General features: G+C 42.7%; 1 protein-coding gene across 1 annotated transcript in view; it reads right to left on the bottom strand.

The window, feature by feature from the left end:
* Window positions 1–9: 9 nt before the first annotated feature.
* Window positions 10–23,272, bottom strand: part of LOC148529122 (oxysterol-binding protein-related protein 8-like) — a 47,792-nt gene continuing 24,529 nt past the window's right edge. Inside the window, exons 2-6 of the mRNA XM_088468844.1 lie at window positions 7,168–7,241; window positions 6,152–6,235; window positions 3,405–3,503; window positions 2,030–2,233; window positions 10–24 (exon numbers count right to left, since the gene is read on the bottom strand). Of these exons, the coding sequence (XP_088324970.1) occupies window positions 10–24; window positions 2,030–2,233; window positions 3,405–3,503; window positions 6,152–6,235; window positions 7,168–7,241 (476 nt within the window). The remainder of the gene's footprint in view (window positions 25–2,029; window positions 2,234–3,404; window positions 3,504–6,151; window positions 6,236–7,167; window positions 7,242–23,272) is intronic.

Here is a 23,272-nt window from a genome sequence, read left to right as displayed (position 1 = left end):
CCACTGCATCTAACCAGCAGCTTCCTATTATAAAGAGAACAAGGTCATTATAAGAATGCATACAAGTGATCAAGTGCTGGAAGTGCCCAGGAACCACAAACATACACTCACCCCCTGAGTACACATAAAGGCTGGTTATTGCTGTGCTTACCTCTATTTGTATATTACTATAACAACCTAGTCATAGTACACCTCCGATATACACCAACATTATATTCATGTTACAGGAATAAATATTTCTATATGTGTCAACAGAATTTCACTATAGAGTCCATGTACTAAGCCTTGGAGAGAGATAAAGTGGATGGAGATAAAGTACCAACCAATCAGCTCCTAACTGTCACTTTATAGGCAGTATTTGAAAAATGTGATGCGTCATGTATTCCACCCCTCATGTGATTTATCAATAAGGGCCCTGTAAATTTTCTATTTAATAAGTTACAATTATTATTATTTAGAAATATCTTGTGTAGTTTCAGATATGTATTAGTAACTTGATATTCACATTTTGCATAAGTCCATGTCCTCTCTTTCCATGAAACTTAGGAACATCTGGCTGCTACTCCTTAGTTTATTACTTCTGCCCTATACATGGCAGCCACAAAGGGCCTGATTCTGTGTATGACGCTGCAGCCCCATGTGTGCATCGTTGCTGGTATTACTTCTGTGACTGTATGCCAATGCCGCTACAAGCCCTTCCCTGGTGTACAGCCGTGTGCCTGCATGTGCCATCATATCCCTCTTCCCCATAGGAACATTGTCTATCAGAGTATGGCCTCCAATGGCAACGATTGTGGTTCTGTGACACGCCCTTAAGACGGACCATCTCTGTGTGTCTGCACAGCCACCTCCCAGTCACCACACAGAAATGCCCAATACATTCCTAGACCATGCATCTCAATTGTGACTCTTTGCGCACGACTCAGAATCACGCCCAACGTGTGCTCAGTGTATTGCTCTGTGCAGCTACTGCCCATCTTACAGAGTAATGTGACCTTAATGCTCCTTTAAGCCGGTTATTATTACATCAGACATATTAAAACATTTAAAAAGAAGAGAAGCTTCTAGAATTGGGCACCATCTTATCTGTAGTGTGAGCCTGATTCAGAGTTGTGCGCAAACCCGATGGTTTCCATACAACTCCGATGGTTGTGAAGCATGTGCAGATCTTATACTGTGAGATCCCACAGCACGGTTGATATGCTGCCATCCTTTGGGGTCAGGGAAGGGGCAGCAACGACCAATGTCCCAGAAAATGGCGGCATCAGCCATGTGACACAGCCTCACTGGCGTTTCTCAGATGGCCAATGTTCACACAAGTGATCTGCATAGGAGACTGCTGAGGCTGCTGCTTAGCAGCTGCGAGCAGTCTCCCAGTGCAGCCCAGCACACAGCAGCGTGTGCTGGGCTGCTATGATGTAAGAAAAAGGGGGGGCGGCGCCAGGCCCCTCCAGCAAGGAGTAATTTGTACCCGCTGCCCCCCCCCCTCTCGGCACTCCTAGTTGTGTGATAGGGTACAAGTCTGTATCAGGCCCATGTCACATGGCTCCATTGTGTGGATATGGAGAGCTGCATGTTTAATCCATAAATTCTAGGTGGGAGCTGTTGGCTCAGATTGTAATTGGCAGCAATAAAATGTAACAAAACCGTCACAGAGCAATCCAAGGGGAAGGCACTTTCCTTATTACAAACCTATCCCCCTTCCCCATAGGAACATAACAGCTTACCATTCCATTCTGTTGGTGCCCGAATGATCAGGTAGTGGACTGGGAGAGGTAGTGTGAAGGATGGAATTGTTTCACCACCAGGCCCCTAAAAATCAGACATAATTATTTGTAGGTGATAGTCAATATATTAAGCCAACCACACATACATCATTCATATTACTGTGAATATGATTTACAGACAGATCTTTTAAAATGTATATTTGCTAAGCCAGCATGCACTATAATGTTACATGATCCTTACCATATTTCTATCAGTAGTTGTAATGTCTTACAAATGTAATGGTGTACAAAGCTCTGCTTACCGTAACACCCCATATAGTTCTCTTATTAGGATGACGGAGTTTGAAGCTGAAGCCTCTCTTGCATGATGGCCACTCACTAATATCACACGGTGTCAGGTGGATAGTGCCAACCCATTGCTGTAAATTGGGGGACTTGTATAGAATCATCACTCCTGGTCTTAGGATGCACCAAAGTTTCATCCAGCCTCTGAATGTTCCCCGAATCTAGATGAAAACATACAATCTTTAACTAATGTGAAGATAAGAAAATCCAAATCCAAGTCACCAAACCCAAATTAGGTGTAATTGGATTGTCTTTACTCTGTGTGGAAAAATAAAACTTCATATATAGACTAAGCTCAAAGCAGCCAATGTTTCTGCAGGATAGTATAATTCTAGATAAAAGTAACTGTACTGCAGTCATAGGAGCCTGTTCATCAACACTAAAATAACATTTTTAAGGACATTTTCCTTAAATATGGTTATTTTAGTATTCATGAAGTATCTTAACACAGGAGATATCACTGATATCTCCTGGTTAAGTCCCCCTGCATTAATTTCCACACTCCCCATACATTAGTTTGGGGATATGGAAATTATGCTATTCATCAAATTCTGAAAATTATGTATTTTCGGAATTTGATTGAGTTACTATTCGCCACTGTGAGGTGGCGAATAGCAGGTAAAACTTACCTGTGTCAGCATGGCCAGGTCCCACGGCGTCTCCCTCCGTCGCGCTGGTCCGTCCTCTAGCTCCGTCTGCTATGCTGACATTGTGTTCTCCCAGCAGAACACAATAAAGTTTAGAAGCAAAAAAAAACAAACGTTTTTTTTCTAAACTGTACTGTGCTCTACTGGGAGAACACGTGGCAGCATAGCAGATGGAGCCAGAGGCTGCTGCACGGGCAGGTAAGTCGGGGACGGAGGGGGGAGGTGAGCAGAGGGGGGAGGGGGGGGAACACCAAATTACTGCAGCTGTAGGTAGTGCTGCGCATGCACTGGTTTTACAGACGTAACAGCGCATGTGCAGCACAGATTTCAGCTGCAGTAAGTTAGAGCAGACAGAGAAAACTATCTATTTCCCAAAAAACTGTCATCGCAAAAGTGACAGCTTTTCAGAATAGATAGTTATGGAGAGGAGGAATGATGAATTCCTCTGGTAATTAGGTACAACTCCATGTGAGCTCTAAACCTAATTACCTTCAGAGAATTTTTAGGTATGATGAATATGCCCCTGAGTCTGACAGAAATGCCCATGGAGGAGGAGAGCCTGCAGTTGTATGGGACGGCACAGTGTCAGGGAAAGACCACCTGCCTGTGGTTACACCCTATGTGACCATTCCAGGTAAGTGGTTACAGGATCATCATTCTAGTTATTAGTTATGTTTTGCTTCACCTTCAGCCAATCAGATTTCACAATGAATGATGGGTCAGTCTGGATGTTGTTGAATTTTGTATTCACCACTTTCTTCTCTTTACCAGTTTTGTTTTGGACCTGAAATTACAGCACAAAGAAGCACATTAAGCAGGTGCAAAGAACAAGGGTTTTCACGTAAATACAAAAAAATATTTCTAGCTTGCACCTTGGGTATCATTGTCAATGTTTGGGAAAGCATCTTATATAATATTAGGGGAAATGTCATAAAATATGCTACAGAACTAAGGGCCTGATTCAGAGCCGGACGCTCTGACAGAGCGCTCGCTCTGAATCAGGGCCGTCCCTCTTACTTGGCCGTCGTTATTCGGGTCTTGCGCATGCGCACGACGGAGCCGCCTCCATCGTGCGCATGCGCACTTGGGCAACATCGACCCGCTTGCGAGCGCTCAGCGCTCGCGAGCGGGTCTGAATCAGGCCCTAAGTGTCCATATATCAATAAATAATAAAGTAAAATAATAAAATTATTGTTGCTCTCAAATCACTAGGGCCTCCATCCTTTCTGAAATTCAATCCATATCACTAGTGAGGGAAATGGTAGTAACACAAGTATGGAGACAGTTTGCATTAAACTGCAATTACATAGCTGGTGCCTGAATATGCACAATCTATAATAGCCTGTGTATAGCTGTAATCTCTCCAGTATATAGTATCTAATCTGTACCCCTGCTCAAACCTTATATCATTACAGACAGTGGAACATCTAATTAAAGGGAAGGGGAATTAAAGGTATGCTCAGTCTGGGGTGTGGTAAGAGAAGAGCCGGACGTCCACTTTCCAAATTTTTTATAAAATATTGATTTTACCAATAAGTATGGCTGCATATACTGTATTTATGGGCCTTTATATCATCGATCCCCTAAATGTAGCTGTATATAAAGTTGTTCGGAGAAAATTTATGACAATAGGCACCCCTTGCAATGAGCTGTGACAATTGGGACAGGGGGTGAGGGGTCTACACAAAGTCATTGATTTGCTTTCGTCAGTTGCATAATGCTCCAGCAAAAGGCTCCACGGCAATCATATGGTAATTCTTTACTGTGCATGTGCTGACTGTAGAGGACCCGCATGGTCACTAGCATGGTTCAGAGTCCAGCAAATGGCAGCTGTAATCACTGGGGCAATGGGGAGGAGCTTGATCAATAACGTGCTAGGATAGCTGAGTCTTCTGTGCTGTTTCTCCTCTCTGGCAACTAATCCATGACCATAACACCAGTCAGATGGCCATATGCTTTCATTAGAAACTGCAATAAGCTTAGCTCTTCACAGTGCGATAAATTGAGCCAATTTATCATTTCCATTATAGGCTATGGGAGCATTGGAAGCAAGCAATAATAGCGGGGCTGCAGGAGAAATCAGTGATTTCACCACAGTTTATCTCATAGGATGAAGCAGTGATAACCTGTTTCACTTGTAAAAAAGCAGGTGAAGGGGTTATCACTGCTTGATAAATTGAGCACTTTATCAATCAATATATATGGCATATCCCCAGTGGCGTAAGTTCATCCCAGATGTCCGGAGGCAAGTTATCATTTAGTGACCCTCTATCCCCCATATTTACAGCCCTAAATGGGGTGAATATATTGTGGGTGATTGAGGAGGTGCCCCTTCAGTGCTGGCGCCCGGCGGCAGGCGCCTCCATTGTCTCCCATACTTCTGCCCCTGCATATCCCTCAAAAACACCCGTTTTCAAGGGATACTTGCAAATGTTAAGTAACACCTAATATTATGAAGGAAGGGCTGCAGCAGATATCTCAATATCTGACGCAGTCCCTGCATTTCCGACTGTACCCGCAGCCCCTAGAGGCTTCCATGGGGGCTGAAAAGCTGTCAGCTTGGTAAATATTGGACTTTGCTGCTTTCTTAATTAAACTCTCATTTTGCAATTTCTTATCTCTATTGCCATCCCCTACACCATGGTACAGCCTGTCACATGCAACCCTGACCTCACACAACTCCATGACAGGTCACCGTCTCCCAAACCACTAAGTGGTGGCTTACAAAAGTCACTGTTTCTTGTATTTAAGCAGGAGATTTAAAACGGCAAGACTATTCAAGGCAAAACGCCCTGTGTTTCTTTGAATAGTAACAACATCTTTAATTTCCTACATGATAAGAAAGCCATTGCTTAGTAAATTTACTCCTAAATCTGACGTTAGCCTATATTATGTCGTTACAAAAAGCTACAGTGAGAAGTCAGAGCAAGAAATTCACCTTCATAATTAAAATGTAGATGTTCTTTTAAAAAAGATTAAGGGGGGAATTCAATTTTAATCTTGGAGAGAGATAAAGTAGAGAGAGAAAGAAAGTACCAACTGATCCTCTTCTGTCATTGTACAGCGGCTGTTCTAGAAAATTGACAGAAGCAAGTTGGCTTGTACTTTGGGGTCTACAGTATGTACTAAGCCTTTGAGAGCGATAAAATGGATGGAAATAAAGTACCAACAAATCAGCTCCTGTCATTTTTCAAACACAGCATGTAAAGTCACAATTAGGAGCTGATTGGTTGGTACTCTATCTATGTCCATGTTATATCTCTCTCCAAGGCTTAGTACATTGACCACATAATCTCTCTTCAAGATTTGATAAATCTCCCCCATTATGATGCTATATTACTATATTGCTATATTACTAGCAGGATACACAGATTGCACTGACAGATCAGGCAGGTTACAGACCACTGCATTGTGAGGTAACTAAGAATTTACCTTAAGAGACGCCTTTGTTGGCAGTTTGCTGGTGGTGGCAGCAGCAATGTCCTGTGTAGAGCTGGGGCATAAATCACACTCCAACTACAAATAATAATATAGACAGGGGGCACAAGAAAACAAACATTGGAGAAAAGAGATAAAAGGTTCATTATAATTTGTATTTAACACAATAGAAACAATTTAAATATAAAGAGTAAAGCATGTACTTCATTTTAAATTAGATCCAGCAGGATTAAAATTGTATTACTACATTTACCTATTCTAAAATAGACTTTTTCTGCATACACTTTATTCCAGGGGCATATCTATAATGGGTGCAGGGTGTGCAGTGCACACAGGCCCCTGATTATAGGGGGGCCACACTGCACACCCTGCACCCATATTTATTTATACCTACCTTTCAGCAGCCTCCAAAGTCCTGCCCTGTAGCGCCAGCAGCCAAAATCACAGGGAAAATGGCGGCAGCCAATTTCCTGGTGACTCGCACATGCGCATTAAGCCAAAATCTGCTGTGCTGCCAGAGATGAGGGTCCCAAATGGAGGCAGCACACGGTCCCCCTCCTCTCTTAAAACACCCCTGCTTTATTCAAACTTGTCTAGAGCTCTCTGCCCTGCCTGTGATACTATCTGACCAGGGTTGGACTGGCCCCACCACTTGCTCTAATGTCAGGTTCCAGACTGTGCACTTTAATTATACATTGTTACTCTTTTAGAGGATGACTTACATGGTCTCTAATGTCTGTTAAAGCCTCTGTGGGGGCTGTCCTCATCCCCTGTGGCAACTGACTACAAAACATGGGCCCTTACCACTGCATTCCACCGGTGGGCCCTTCGTGCTCCAGTACAACAATCTACCTTGTTCTACACACCTTTGCAACTTGTTTATTAGATAATGGATTTAGTTTTTTTTCATTATGTTCCTTAAATAGATTGTCCTTAAACCAGATAACTGTCTAAGCTACCCTAAGTGTCTAGTAAGGTCACCCAGCTGAAGTGGGTAGGAAAAGGCTTACCTTGCTCTTGGACTTTACACTTGAAAACTTGTCTTCCCTCTCCAAAAACTCTTCATTATTTCCTCGGTTAAACCCTAAAGTGCAAAAATAGATTTTAAGATGCAAATAAAAATAAAAAGGAGATATTTGGGAATGTCAGCACTGGTGAAACCCAAGTGCTAGCACAAGCAAGATGTATAAGAGGGGTGCAAAGATATTTTAAGAAATGTACCTCTTTTGCGAAAAGAGAATTTAGTGCATAAGTTGTACATGGCTGTATACACATCACATGTACAACAGAAAATGCACAGCATGAACTGCACAGCACAAACAGCATAACATGGAATGCATGACATCACAATAACTGCCATTTATGATCTCATACTTGTAATACAAACAAAATTTGCATAATTTATACAAGTCTTTACTATGGTAAAGAAAATGCACAGTATATTACTGCTAAATTACTATAGGTCTAAAAATGAAATCTTTAAACAGACAAGAAGTGGTCTACATGTGGATAAAGACAAAAAAAGTTTTACAAAACACCTCCAAGGCATATTTTTTAAATAAAATATTGACATTTTTTTTAAATATTTCTGAACTAAATTATAGTTTGTTTTTTAAATGACAATTATTGACTCTGATCAGTTTCTGTAAAAAAAAATGTAGCCAGTTCAGTTAAGCAATAAGCCACATTTCACACCACAAATTGGCTACTAGGAGTATAAGCCAATCAGAAACTATGGATAACATTTAGTATTCTTATTTCAGTAAAATAAGCAGATCAAAATGTTTCTCTCTGTAGAATAATCTGACAAGTAAATCCCTACTGCCCATTGATCTGTAGCGTTACAAACAAGTATTTTCAGGAATATTGAAACAGTTTAGTAAGTTACTATTCTCCCTGCATGGGACGTAGTATGGGCAGAGAAAACAAAGCTCATGCTCCGGGTGCCATCCAGTGCGCACTAGAGCTTTGTTTCCCCCATAGTTGTAATGTATTGCTGTAGACACTTTCCCGACCCCCTACAGATTAGGGAAGAGATGACTTGAGCACTGTGGGAACATTTGGTCACATGCACCCTCTCTCTGTTATAATAAGGTCCCAGCTCTATGTCCCCTTTCAATTGCCCCCTTTGACCTCTGCTCCTCCCTTCCTCACTGAACTTTGCTCCCCCTTCTCACCTATGCTCCTACCCTCTTAATAATCTTTGTTTTACCCCAGTACCATCTTAACATATGGGCACACGGGGCAGCTGCCCGGGACCCCACAATTCTAGGGGCCTTCGAGCAAGGGTGGACTAGTCTGGTACCTCCAGAGCTTATTGGGAGGCAGGTAGAGAATGATGCCTTCCTGGTTGCTCTGATTGTGTATTCCACAATGAGAGCTGAGAGCGGCCTGGGAGCATCGTTCTCTACCTGCCTCTTAGCCAGCAGCACTATACACAGAGAGAGTGCCCTAGGCACATCATGCCTAGGGCAGGAGCTGAGACAAGCAGAGAAACGTGCTCCCCAGTCACTCTGATCATGTATTACACATAGGGCCTGATTTAGAAATGTACACAATGCTGATATTTCCGCAGATCGAGCGATTGTTTGCACACATGTCCACACACACATTGCACACACACTGTGGGGGCCAATGTGTGTCTTTTTTCTGGGGCTGGCCCGGTCCATAAGCACAATGATAAAATTAAAGATAAGGAAAGGGTAGTATGAATAAAGGATAAGGTAGAGAGACTCCCTAAGGCTCATAATGATGGATTGGACAGGGGGGAGCAAATAGCACGTCATGTGCGTGTAACCACTAAGTGGGCAGACAGACAGAATGAGAGATAATGGTGATGAAAAACGCAGACAGGGGAATAAATGCACTCTGGTGACAGGGATAGTACTAGGAGGAGAGAATGGAGGAAGATGGTCCTGTCCATTTGGGCTTAAGGGGCATACGCACACAAAACGATATCTTTGAACAATATGAACGATAACGATATTGTTTAATGATATATGGTTCATATTGTTCAGTGTGTATGCAGTGAACAACCAACGATACGTGCTCCCACTATCTTTGGTCGTCCGTACATGCAGGCTAATCTGGACGATATCGTCAAGAATTGCCTGTTCAGAGATGTGGCAGGACGACTTCACTGGAAGATATCTCTCATAGTGTGCACCCAATATTGTTTGTCCTGCACTACAGAAAGTTCAAGGGAAATCTTTCACCAATATCGTTCATACAGCACATCATCCCGTATGCACCTTTACAGTCCAAGTGGAGAGATGTAACAAGGAGGGTGAACTGGGAGGAAGGGTAAATGGGTGGAACGTAGCAGACGGTTATAATAGCTGATAGGTTTGTATGAAGCAGTGAGTCTTGAGGGCTCATTTGAAGTTGTGATTTTCTGACAGAAAATCTGATAGAAGGAGGAAGGTTCAGTATGAACCCTACTTATAAAGCACTTCATGCACAGAATTCCTTATATACAGTATAGTCTACTTTCTAATACTATAGGTCCACTTATATTATTAAGTATTCTTAAAAGACTTCTTCAAAACATCCATATCACATAACTCAGAAAATAAAAAATATCTTCTGTATTTGAAACATGGCCGTAACTAGGGTGGTGAGGCCGGTGTGCCCGCACATGCCCTGTGGGAAGAACCAACCACCTCCACCCGCAATCACTAACTTCATCTACCATCCGCTGCAGTGTATCATAGTAATGTGCCCTTCGCTGCAGCTGCCTGCTCGGTGTGCTCCGCCCCCTCCCCCGTCTCCTGTAGTGTCTTCAGGGACTGAGAGAGACATCATGACATCTCTCCCAGTCCAGTCCCACAGTGCCTTGAGGTGAGGAGCCATTCCTTCAGCGCTGGGCTGCAGAAGAGGCGGCACTAGAGGAGACAGAGACTGCAGCTTCCCCTGGCTCCCATGGTGATGCACTGAGGAGGTGGAGCTGTAAGTGCTGCATTTAGGAGAGAGACCCGGGGAGGGGGGGGCATAATGTGTAATGGGGGGGATTGGTACTGTGTGGTATAATGTGTAAGGGGGGGTGGATTTGTACTATTCAGCGTTATGTGTAATGGGGGGGAATTACTGTGTGGCATAATGTGTAATGGGGGAATTTGTACTATGTGGCATAATGTGTAAGGGGGGGTGGATTTGTACTATTTTGCATAATGTGTAAAGGGGCTGGATTTGTACTGTGTGGCATAATGTGTAAGGGGGTGAATTCTACTGTGTGGCATAATGTGTATGGAGCATTACTACTGTGGCCATAATGTGTAAGGGGCATCACTACTGTGTGGTCAGAATGTGGCCTGCCACCTGAGCTGTACCTGTTTACTGACACAGGCACCACAATGTCTAGTTACGAGTTACGGCTCTGACTGGTAGCCTGGTAGACTTGGTGTTGTGATACCACTGTTTTTAAGAATAGCTCAGGCTTTCACTACGCGCACATTGTGCAGAAAGTACAGCCTTACAGAATTATTATATAGATTCTATCTATCTATCTATCTATCTATCTATCTATCTATCTATCTATCTATCTATCTACATACTAGTAGTTATAGACCCAGCATCTGCCGGGCCAACCCAAGTCGCCCGTCTCACCAGCTCTCTGGCCGTATGTAAATAACAGTGACGTGCATTGAGGTCAATGGCTGGGGAGACACACATGTATAAAAACACAGTTTTTATATCAAAACTCAGGAGCATGACAGGGAGTGTGACAGGGGAGGGAGTATGACAGGGGAGGCTCTAGTCAAGTCATCTGTTTGCCTCGCCCCTTCCAGTCCCCTTCCCCTCCCTTTGCTACCTGTCATACGTACCTCCCCCTGTTCCCAGTCCTCTTTAGTCCCATAGCTAAGGCTGCAGCGCATGTGCATGTCACCCCTAATGTTCATGGCATGTGCAGTGATAGTTGGGGCGAGCGCCATGGACGTTAGGTTTGCCACTCGCAGCAGAATGCAATCAAAATTGGGTCATCATGGTTGCTTGCAGGCAATGATTTTTATGTATGGATAAATTATGTGTGTATGTATGCAGGACCTGAACTTGTTGAAGGGGCCCCGTTCTGGCGCTGCCCCCTCTCCTCCCTCTTACGCATCAGCAGCATCCTGTTTGTTGTGCTGCCATGCGGCCAGGAAAGTCTCCTCTGCCTGTGCGGGGCTGGTGGTAACGATCACACTGATCACTCTCCCTCCCCCCCTGGATTTGCCCCTGGCTGATGGCGCCCCCCTGTTCAGCACACTGCACCACGGCAACTACTTTTTTTTTTTCTATTTCACAGGCTGTCTAAACAGTGACCTCACTAGAGTCGGTGACACCCAGTGCGGCCAACAGGCCTCTGACACGCGCGCATAACATGGGGGCGCTGTCTTGCAGGCAAGGGAGTGTGACCTCACTGCACACCCCTGTTTCATCACTCTGGGGTCATGCCCAGCACTCCCGGAGATGCCGGGCTGCCCCCAGAGACTCTCCCTCCTCAGTGATCAGGAGCCAGGTGCTGCACAATAACATCACAGTATAACACCAGGTTCCTGGCCACTGAGGAGTAGCCGGCATTTTGGTGTAGCCCCCTCGGAGGGTAACCCAGTATGGTCCACACATCCAACACCTCCCTAGTGATGCCACTGTGTCTACCAGTTAATGCATTTTTGGTATTTAAATTGATCTTTCCTTTGTTTTATTCTTATCACTGAGTAATTGCTAATTTTGCAATGTCTGATGATTTATTTTTGGATGTTTAGAAAACTGGTGATTTGTAGGTTGACTTGGTTTTAATAAACCTAGTTATTAGCAAATCAGTCTGTAAATCTTATAACTATAATTCATTGGTTTAATTGTTTGTCTGTCCGGTTATGCATTCAGACACCCCTGCAACGATTTGTATAAAACAAACGCGAGGTGGTCCAGTTGGATCCTGGCCAGGTTTTAGGGGGGATAGGGTCCTGGTCGGACCTCCCGTTTGGTGTACGCTGGGCAGAATTTTGATCCCTGGAGCCTGTTCTGAGCCTTCCACTGGATGGATTTGGACAAAAACTTCACAGAGTGGTAACATTGTATCCCAAAAAACATACTAGGGGGTTGAGGTCCTGGTCAGACCAGGGCCAGATTAACAATGGGGCGGATGGAGCTACAGCTCCAGGCCTCCACATAAAAATAGGCCCATTGTCATGACAACATGATGTTGACTGGCCATCTGCTCTCCACACGGTCAGCTATAAATCATAAGTCATAAAATTGTATTTCTATTTACCTCACAAAATGAAGGATTTTTTTTCTTTCACATATTTACGGAGACATTGGGGCTGAGAGTATAGGGCGTGTACACACCCACATGGCACTGGCCACACCCTCACAGCACTGGTCACGCCCCCTCTGCTTCTCATAATAGGTCCTTGGTCATTTTCAGCTCCAGGCCCATGTGGCCCTCAATCTGGCCCTGGGTCAGACCTCCTGTTGGTGTACACTGGGCAAAACTGTGACCCAGGGAGCCTGTTCTGGGCATTCCACTGGATGGATTTGGATGGAAATTTCACAGAGGGGATTGGTCTGGGATGCCTGACAATTGGTCTGGGATGCCTGACTTAATAACTTGAAGATTAGGTCCCGATCAGACCTCCCGTTGGTGTACGCTTGGCAGAACTTTGACCTGGGGAGCATGTTCTGGGCCTTCTACTGGATGGATTTGGATGAAAACTTCCCAGAGGGATGTCAATTGGTCTGGGATACCTAACTTAGGCCCTCATTCAGAGCCGTTCGTTAGCATCAGTACGCTCGTTGCGTTTCCGATGTTGTTAAACCACGCATGCACCGGTGTTACACTGCGCATGTGCGTACGGCATATTGCGAGCTTTTTTTCTCTCGTTCGTGAAATAGCGAACAGGAAGTGACATGTGAAATGTGATTGACAGAAAAGGCCGTTTTTGGGCGTTGACAGGGGTGGAGATGGAAAAACGCAGGCGTGGCGAGGCGTTTTTGGGGCTTACATAAAGTTTCAGATGCGTACGGCAAATGTGTTCGTACCAAGTCATACGTCACTGGCTGATCCTCTTTCCGTTCAACTTGCTCGCACAGCTTGGGGTGTGGATTACTCGACCACAATGGCGATGGCCTTGTCCTCTGGTCCGGGCCTCCTCGATGTTTCATCGATTTATCACGGATTGTCAGAAAAACAATCAACTTTGAATTGCAAACCAGCTTGTAATGTGTTTTGAAACAAGTTTTTTGGGTTAGCACAAAACCGTACGCAGGTGAAAATCTCAGCTGCTAATTTCAGGATTACATAATCAATTAGCGTACATTTGTTTGAATGTTTTTATTTTCGGAATTTGGTTTTGTGCTATTGTAACAATAATGTCATCATGTTTGTGTGTATTTTACCATTTTGCTTCGGAAAGGAGATTTTGCATCCTTTTTTTAATTTTACAGTGTTCCTTAAAGAACCCTTTTTTTAAAACACATTTTTTGTTTTATTTGGAGGACGTTTTTGGCTTGTGGGCCAGGATTAACTCTCAAACAATTTTTAAATAATGTCACAATACAATGGAGATCATTTGTCAATTTTTTATTTTCAGAGACAATTTTTTCAAGTTTTGGGGTGCATTTTGCAAATACACTTTTTGGGCAGTGTTAGGCAATAATAACGTAAAAAAATCTGAAAAACATATTACCAGTGTTGGCCAACTTAAACAAACACATTAAAAACAATTCACAAGAAAGGAGAGGGAAGTTTTGGCCCGAAAGGAATATGGGGCAAGCACAGAAGGAGTGTGGGAAAAGTAGCCAGTGCTGTCATCGTTTTTTTCCACGTTTGGCTGGGGTAGGGTGGACGCCAGACCGGGTCCGGGATGTCCTCTGGCTGGCCTGTCCAGAGGCAGATGTTGGGGCCTCTGGACTAGGCACATTTGGAGGAATGGCTGTTGTTGTGCCAGAGGTGGAGGATCCTGATGTTCCGGCAGGAAGGGAGGTCGGCTCCACCATGTGCTGGCGAACGAGCTGCTCCAGGGCATTGGCTATTCTGATGTTGGCCCTGGTATTTTCAGCCAGGGCCTGACCAATGGTCACATTGGCCGCAGCATTTTGCTCCAGGGCCTCAGCCACCCGTAGCAGACTGGCGTCCATCCTCTGCAGAATCTCCGTATGGTAATCCGATTTAAAATTGAGTTCTGTGAGGAGTGCCACTGCCTGCGAGGGGGATTGCCCTGGACTGGCTTCTGCAGGGTCCTCAGCCGGATGTACTGGTTCCTCCCCTGCAGAGCCAGCAGAAATTCTGCGGCCAAGGCTCCCATCTGGAGCAGACTCATCCGCCTGTGTCTCTGTGAGAAAAAAGAGAAAAGAGTCACATTAGAATCTACATATTGTCACAATAACATTTCAGAGTTGGTTACATCACAACATTTACCTGGGACAACATGAGGAGTCGCAAAGTCTGGCATGTCCGTATCCATGTTGGACACGCCAAACCGCTCGACATCCTGCACACACCCCTGTGCCAACTCTTCCAAATCATTCAAGTCCAATGACACAGGGGTGGGACCCCCACCTGTCCCCCTTGCATGCCTAGCCCTGTCAGCCAGTTTTTGCTTCAGGCGATATTTGAAGTCTTGCCATCTGTGGGTGAAAAAGTAGGCATTATTCCTGCATTATTTTTCCCTGTTTTTATTTTCTAATTTAAGTTTTTACTTACCGGCGTTTGACATCCCGGGCTAGACGGACATAATCACCCACCCTATTGACAGCACTGGCTATCTACTCCCACATTCTCCACTTCTGGCTTACACCCATATTCCTGTCTGCCTGTGGCAGGATGTCCACACACTTCTGAACCAAAACCTCCATCTCCTTTCTTGTGAATTGTGGCTGCCTTTTCTTTTTGCCAGCTTTGGCCGGAATACTGGGCCCAGCAGCCTCTTCCATGTCATCCTCAACACCTATTTACATTAAATTAATTTGACTTTAGATGACAATCTTTCACTATATTCTGTTTCAAAATCAGCCTTGATTAGAAATGTGAGAAATACTTACCGGCCGCCTCTTGGCCATTGTTTGGCTGGTCTGTAGCCATTTTTCAAGCAAACTCAAGAACTACACCAGACCGTTTGTTTTTTTCCGTGACGTATTTATACATGCGTCCTTATTATTCGGCCGCATCATTGATTGTGCATTCCTATGATCCATCCTTAATTTGAGCGGGAAAAGAAACACTATTTATGGCTTTTGGCGACTCGAGTCGAGGTGGCGGTTGTTGTTTGTTGGAGGTTACGTTGTTCGGAGTGGTTTGTTGGAGGGAGTTGTGTTTGGCGGATTTTTGGATTGTGTTAGAGGCGTTTTTTTTTGGTTAACTTTCCGTTCGCATTTTTTGGTGTGGTTTTTTTTAGTTGTGGTGTTTTTTCTGTGTAAGTTTTTTCCCCTCATCCTTTTGTAAAATATGGTTCTCCTTTTTTTTTGTTTTGGGCCAAAAATTAATTTTTTTTTGTTTTGTATTTTTGTAGGTTTATTTTGGCTGTGCCCCAACGACGTTTTTGTTCTGTGACTTCTTTATCGTGTATTGGTAAGTTTTGATTTTAACTTGTTTGTTAAATGTTCATGTCTTGTTCTTTGCATATTTTGGGGTCTTTACGTTTTTTTTCCGGGTTTTTGGGGCTGTGAAAAATGCGAACCATTTAGCGCACTTTTGTAGGCTTGATTCCCCTTGTAAAAATGCGAACCATTTAGCGTACTTTTGTAGGCTTGATTCCCCTTGTAAAAATGCAAACCATTTAGCGCACTTTTGTAGGCTTGATTCCCCTTGTAAAAATGCAAACCATTTAGCGCACTTTTGTAGGCTTGATTCCCCTTGTAAAAATTGCGAACCATTTAGCGCACTTTTGTAGGCTTGATTCCCCTTGTAAAAATGCGAACCATTTAGCGTTCAAATTCTGTTTTTTTTTGTTTCTGTCAAATTGTGGAAGTCCTCTCAATGTCGGTTTCCTATTTTTAGAAATGTGTGTTTACCCCCTTTATTTTTGTGCATTTTCAAAAAACAAGATTACAAAATGGCCACCACAAAATCTTAACTTATTATGGTCTTTTGAAATGTAGGTTTTTGAAATCATGACAATACCCCGGCATGTAAGCATCTTTGGATTGTATCGTAAAGTTAAGTATTTTTTGGTTTATTTTTGGGGCAACATACCTTAAGTACAATTCTTACCATTTCAGGTTGATGTTGGTCGTATTATTGTGGCCATGCTGCCGGAAGCCGACCAACCTCAATCTCGTCCCAGGCGTAGGCATCGTAGGCGTGCTCGGCCCCAGATATATAGAACATGTGTCACCCTTTTTGGAATGCCTGATGATGAGGTGTTAAGGCGCTACCGTCTTCCGCCCCAAATCATCATAGACACTCTCTCATTAATTGAGAGTGATCTTGAGCGGCAAATTGACAGTCCTACAGCAATACCACCACTTACGCAATTTATGGCGGTGTTACATTTCTGTGCCTCAGGATCCTTTCAAACCATGGTGGGAATAGTTGCGGGAATCTCCCAATCCTCCTTTTCAAGGATCCTGAGGGCAGTGATGGAGGCCTTTTTCAAGCACCTCCATCATTTTATTAAAATGCCTTTGGATATGACTTCCCTTAGTGTGGCAAAGGCCAATTATTACCAAATTGCTGGCTTCCCACACATCATAGGGGTTGTGGATGGTACGCACATACCACTTCAGCCTCCAGCATGGCTGGAGGCCATTTTTCGGAGCAGAAAACACTATCACTCACTGAATGTAATGGTGGTATGTGATGCCTCCCTCCAGATCCTGTCCCTGAATGCAAAATTACCCTGGAGTGCACATGACTCATTCGTCATCCGTCAATCAGGGATTTGGCATAAATTAAACAACCTACAAGCTGGTGATGCGTGGCTTCTGGGTAAGTGTAGACCTTTTTAAGAAAGCAATGCAAAGCTTGATACACAGTGATCCTGATTTTGTAATTTCTTGTTCACAGGAGACAGTGGCTACCCTTTCACGCCCTGGCTGCTCACTCCTTATTTGGTTCCCACACCAGGGCCACAAAGTGAGTATAATTCCGCACTTACAGCCACCAGGCAAGTGGTGGAGCGCTGTATCGGCCTTTTAAAAGGCCGATTCAGATGCCTCCACCACTCTGGTGGCGAGCTCATGTATTTGCCGGATATGGTTTCGAAAATTGTGGTCCTGTGTGGGATATTTCACAACATCGGCATAAGGAGTGGTGTCCCAATGCAGCCAGAGGATGCCTTGCCTGAGGATGGCCCCCCCGAGGTTGGTCGGAGGTCTGTATGTGGGGGGGCCATAAGTGATGATGTTGTGGCCCGTTTTTTCAGGTAATTATTGACCAAAATGAAGTGAGATGACACAATGTAGACATGTAATAATGTAATTAACAATTTAAATTTTTGTTTTGTTTGTGTTTTATTCCATAATATTTATCGTGAAAACCATGACTACTACCTGTTCTTAAAAAATGACTTCATGTGGACACATTGGATTTAACTTTTGGACCAAAATTGTCGACAACTCATTTGTGGAATCATGTTGGCATGCTACTTCGTCAAACAGTTCTTGTTTTGTTTTTGTATATTTTTGGTGTAGGCTGTTTTTTGACGAGTGTTTTCACTGTGTGTATTGTTTGTCCTTAATCACTTTGTGTTTCTAATTTTTTACTTAATAAATTTTTGTGACATTATAACAAACATTTCCACTCGAAATTACATGCAAGTGTAACGTGGTTCCCAAATTGGAAACTTGATTAAGGGCTAATCCATTTATGATTTAAATTGTGCAGTATTTTACCATGCTTAGTGGCTCAAATCAAACACACCAAGGTATTAAGGTGAATCAGTATGTTTTGGATTCTCGGCCTAAACAGGTTTCATTTAATATTTACCTTACCCCCCAAAAAATAAAAATAGTTATAACAAACAAAAAATAAACCTATTGGTATTGTTAGTTGTTGAATGTGCCAGCTGACCGAATTCAGCTTTCTCGTATCTAAGTTACATTACTTTTAAAAACTTGCTGCAATAGTCGACTTAGGTAAGGTTAAACAATATAATATTTACAGAGAAGGAATGAGACTTCAAACAAACCTTTTTTTTTATTATTTGAAAAAGTGACAAAATTTTGTAAAATGAAAAAATGTACTGCCGCAGGATCCCTGCCATGTGATCGAGGACCACCAGCATGCCTATCACATGGCCCCTAAGCCTCTCCACACACGCTGCTGCCTCCGTCAGCCGCCTCTGGTCCTCTGTGGGTTTAAAAATTGAGGTTCTTAATCAAAAAATCCATAAATTTGTTTGAGAAGCAACTGCCAAAGGAAATGCAATTTTCAAACCCAAAATAAATTGGACAAACATTACAATTCAAAGCCAACATTCTTTGCCCAAGTAAATTCCAAATAAACACGACAAAAACAAGAATTTGTAAAAAAAGATAAAAAAAGCGAAAAACTACTTTGGTGGGTACCGTAAACAAGAGATACAAGTATGAGTGTTTAGACATGTGTGATATGTGTAAGGGCCAAACATCATAGACATTTCTAAAACCAGATATATCTAACAAACATTTCAAAAAATGTAACAAATAAAAATGCACAGGCAAAGGCGAACATCCCCCCCAAAATTATGTAAAAACAAGCTAAAAGGGAAACATACCGTTGACAATGCCGCCTGGACCTGAAGCATCACCATCGTCCTCCTCGGAGGTGGGCCAATGCAGGTCTGTAGGAGGAGGGGTGATTTCTGAAGGGGGGGAGGGGGTGGAAAAGAGAGGGGTGGTTGGAGGGGAGGGTGATGAAAAGAGAGAGGGGGGCTGCGGGGAGGGTGAATTTTGAGGGATGGGAAGTATACTAGAGGGAGGGGCGTCCGGGTCTGGCCATGCTGGGTTGGAGGGTGAATTAGGGGTAGGGTGGGGAGAGGAGGATTGGCTGGGAGTTGGGGATAGGGGACGTGGCCGACGGCGTCGCTGCCGATGTCGGCGTATTCTGCGCTCTGCCCCTAAATGATGGATAACAATTTAAGGTTGTATTATTTTTTAAACTTTAAAACATCCAGAAAAAATATTTAGAGACGAAAAAATGTAAAAAAACAAACCATGCACACGCAGATATGTATTAAATAAACAAACAGGGCAAGAAGGAAAACATGCACATGCAGATATGTATTAAATAAACAAACAGGGCAAGAAGGAAAACATGCACATGCAGATATGTATTAAATAAACAAACAGGGCAAGAAGGAAAACATGCACATGCAGATATGTATTAAATAAACAAACAGGGCAAGAAGGAAAACATGCACACGCAAATAGGGCCACAAAATAAAAAAATAAAGCGAAAAAAAAAAACTTACTTTCAGCTATCCGCTGTCTGAAACATGCCAGCAAGCGTGGCGTGCGTCGTTGCAGATCCGACCACCTGCGCTCCAGCTGGCCAATCTGTCGGCGTGAGCCGAAGGAGCGCAGGCGGCGGCGAACATCCGCATAGGCGGATCGCTTCTCTCTGTTGGTGATGTGGGGAGGCTGGTCCATTACCTCCGTCAGGACTAGCGGCTCTCGCCTGGTGAACACAGAGGCTCTCATGATGGCAATGGTGGATTTCGGAAAAAACTGTTTTAATAAAGCCAAGAAAATAATTTTGATTGGCTAATGTATTTGGAAAACTAACAGGAACCATTCTATTGGTTAGTGTATGAGTCATGTGTTCGACAGGCTTAAAAATCTAATGTGACATGCGTTAGCTAATTTAAATCAAAAAATGAAACAAGTAAAATATGTGTCAGACAAAACACGGAAAACAATATGAAAAATTACACAAATATGTATTTTGGATAAAGGAAACCATTGTTTAATCCGTACGTATTCTGCATGAAAAAACAAACACGGACAAGAGTAAAGTTTATTGCAAATGAAAAAAAAAAAAAAGGTGAAGGCGTACGAAATTACGAGCGAGCGCTTGAATTAGCATTTTTCGGCTCGTACGCCGTACGTGCGTCCGGCCACTTGCGTCCGGGTCTGAATCAGGGCCTTAATATTTTCAAGATTTAAACCTGGACAACGCCGGGTACTTCAACTAGTCACTAATAAATAACAATTGCTATCCCTGTTTTTATCACTCAACATTTAGTAGATATCCCCTAATAAGATGCGTATGGAGAGCCTCATAGAGTGAAGATGATATTTATGTAAAATTAACATCAATCACAGTTTCATGGTTAAGCAAAGAACATATTTTTAGATTAGTTTTCATCGTATATATATACTAATAAAAAAAACAGTATATTTGAGGTTCTGGTTATTAGACGTATATTTTGATATATTTTGATATATTTTGACTTGAGAAAACTAAACTATTACTTATGGGCCTGATTCTTGATGTGCGCTAATGCCACCGCTGATGTGCATTTGTACGCAGCAGGTGTACAAAAATAAGCGATTGTTGCAGCAGCCGGGATTTGTATTGAAATGCACACCAGCGGCTGCCCAAATCCAAATAAGTGCGTACAAAGGCAAGGCATCGGTCACAGATCAGTGGATCATCGGAGTGTGGAGTAACCCTATGGTTACATAGAATCGCCTCTGGAACTGAGATGCCGGAGCCATTTTTACTGCTTATAGGCTCGCAGTCGCAGGCTGAGACACGCCCCAAAAATGGTAACAACACGTTCGTATGAGTCGTAACCCCCCGTTGCTGCCCACAAACGGTCGCTGTCTGTCAATCACTTTGCAAATAAATCCTCTCTACATGTGACAACTGTAATGAAAAATTATGAATGCGCAGTATACGTAGGCCACCGATAATCAATCAACTGCATAAACATCGGTATTGGGTCCATCTCTGAATCAGGCCAATATGCGCTTTATGTTGCAGCATTTAAGTGTAAGCATCTTATTTAATTAACTAACTAATCGATACATGCATATGACCCACTTACACTGCAAAAAAGGTCATTGCAAAACACAGGTGTGAGAAATATGAGGATAGATATTGAAGTACCTGTAATGTTTTTAACTCAACATGTTTCATTTGTTGTAGAACTTAATCAGGGGATATAATATATTTTGTATAAAATTAAATGTTCGTCTCATACATCATTTGCATATAAAATATAATTAAGGAAACAAACTATCTGCTTTAAAATACAAATAATTTGCAATTGAAGTCAATAGGTTTGTTCACATTAGCAACATAAATGTCGTCCAGTATACATTCATCCAAAACCACTAGAATACAAAACAAAGCTCTTGCTCCAAATCATTTAAATATTTGTATTGCAAATATTGTACAACACTAAGCCCATCCTCACTCTTTCTGGTCCTGTCATTTATAGTAACTATCTCAGTAACTATGCCAGTTATTTTACAAACTGTTTATATTTACATTTGATATATAATATGTATATATATATTACACAAATAGCTAAATGCTATGGGCCTGATTATGAGATTAACTCAATGCCGATGTTTATGCAGATTGAACGTTTGTTTGCCATTGCGAATACGCTCACATAGAGGATTCACTCACAAAGTGAGTGACAGGTAGTCAGCGTTTGGGGGAGGTAACAGGAGATGGTTAGAGAATTGCAGGCCTGTCAGAACGTTTAACAGTATTTTCCTCTGCATTTCTGGAGACCCGCTGTGTCTTGGACAACGTAAGGGACATACACACTAGACGACATTTGTGAACGATATGAACGATTACTCGTCTAATGGCACCCTGATCTGTGTTCAGTGTTTCCGGTTTATGCGTGAGCGGTGGATGTGAGATGCTTTCAGTGGGCATCTCTGAGCATTGGACGGAGAGTGAGTCATTAGCATATTTTCGCAATTGCTATTGCTAAGAGACCACAGCTGTGATGGCATTTGCGTCCATCTCTGAATCAGGCCCTATATCTATACCATGGAGCCAAATTTTCTAAATATATATTACTCCATTTGGTCACAATATTTAACAGTTTTTACCAGTGGTCTTTGCTTTAAGTGTGCTCAGTCATACTCCAACCTCAGCACACAGCAGAATAAATTGGCATTTGTCGCCCCAGCTCTATTCATGGTGTATTCATGGTGTATACAAGGGCAAATGCAGGATTTGCAAGGGGGGTTTTCATTTGTGCATGGGGAGGGGCTAGAGCCAAAATGACACAAATAAAAAAAATGGCATCATAATATCATATTGACACACTCCCCTGACACCCAGGAATAGGAATGGTACATTGAATGAAAACATCTGTAGTGCCAATGTTTTTACTATTGGTCATAAAACATTATTTAGCCCTAGTTTACTGGAAACCAATGGTTTCCAGTAAACTAGCTACTTAACACTCCAAGCAAGGGATTTAAACACCAAACCTCCTGTACGATATTCATACACTTAAATTGTTATTAGTAATAGTTTGATTTATGTACACCTTGTCGTTCAGTTACATCTCCCTTTATTTAAAACACACATTGCTCATAATGCCATAACCAGGGCTTAAACTCACAACCTCACATACTACGATCAAACACCTAACACATGGAGCTATTTGCAGCTGCATAAGAAGCCTGGTAATTCTACATATGTAAAGCTAGTTGTAATTATTAGTCTCAACCATTACAGCTAAACATATCTATGTAGTGTGTGGCTGCATACTACATAGATCTGCTTAGCTCTATGTGTTAGGTATCTGACTGTAGTGCGTGAGGTTGAGAGTTTGAGTTCCAGGAATGTGTGTTTTAAAAACAGGGGAATGTAACTGAAAGATGCACATATTTCCTGTAGGTACTGGAGCTAATCAAACGAGCCTGCATTCCACCCACACACACACCCACCCCCATACATCAGTAGAAAACCCACCATCTCTGAAAAAAAATAATTGGTCTGCCAGGGGAGGGTTTATGGGTACTCAGAATCCTAACTGCATGCAGCAATGCTATAAAATCTACAAAATGCAACGTTGCATGAAATAGCCATGTACTGTATATTGATATTCTGTAATTGAATCACCAGCACACAATCTCACTGGAAATTCACTTTAAGGGCTCTATTTATTAACATTATTTTTACTAAAATAAAGTGAAAAAGGGTGTTTTCACACCCTTTTCACATTATTTTAG

The sequence above is a fragment of the Taudactylus pleione genome, unplaced genomic scaffold (genome assembly GCF_031769625.1).
Source record: "Taudactylus pleione unplaced genomic scaffold, aTauple2 ptg000086l, whole genome shotgun sequence".
Lineage (NCBI taxonomy): Eukaryota > Metazoa > Chordata > Amphibia > Anura > Myobatrachidae > Taudactylus > Taudactylus pleione.
Note: the sequence above shows the minus strand (reverse complement) of the source record. Positions and strands in the feature narration are given on the sequence as shown.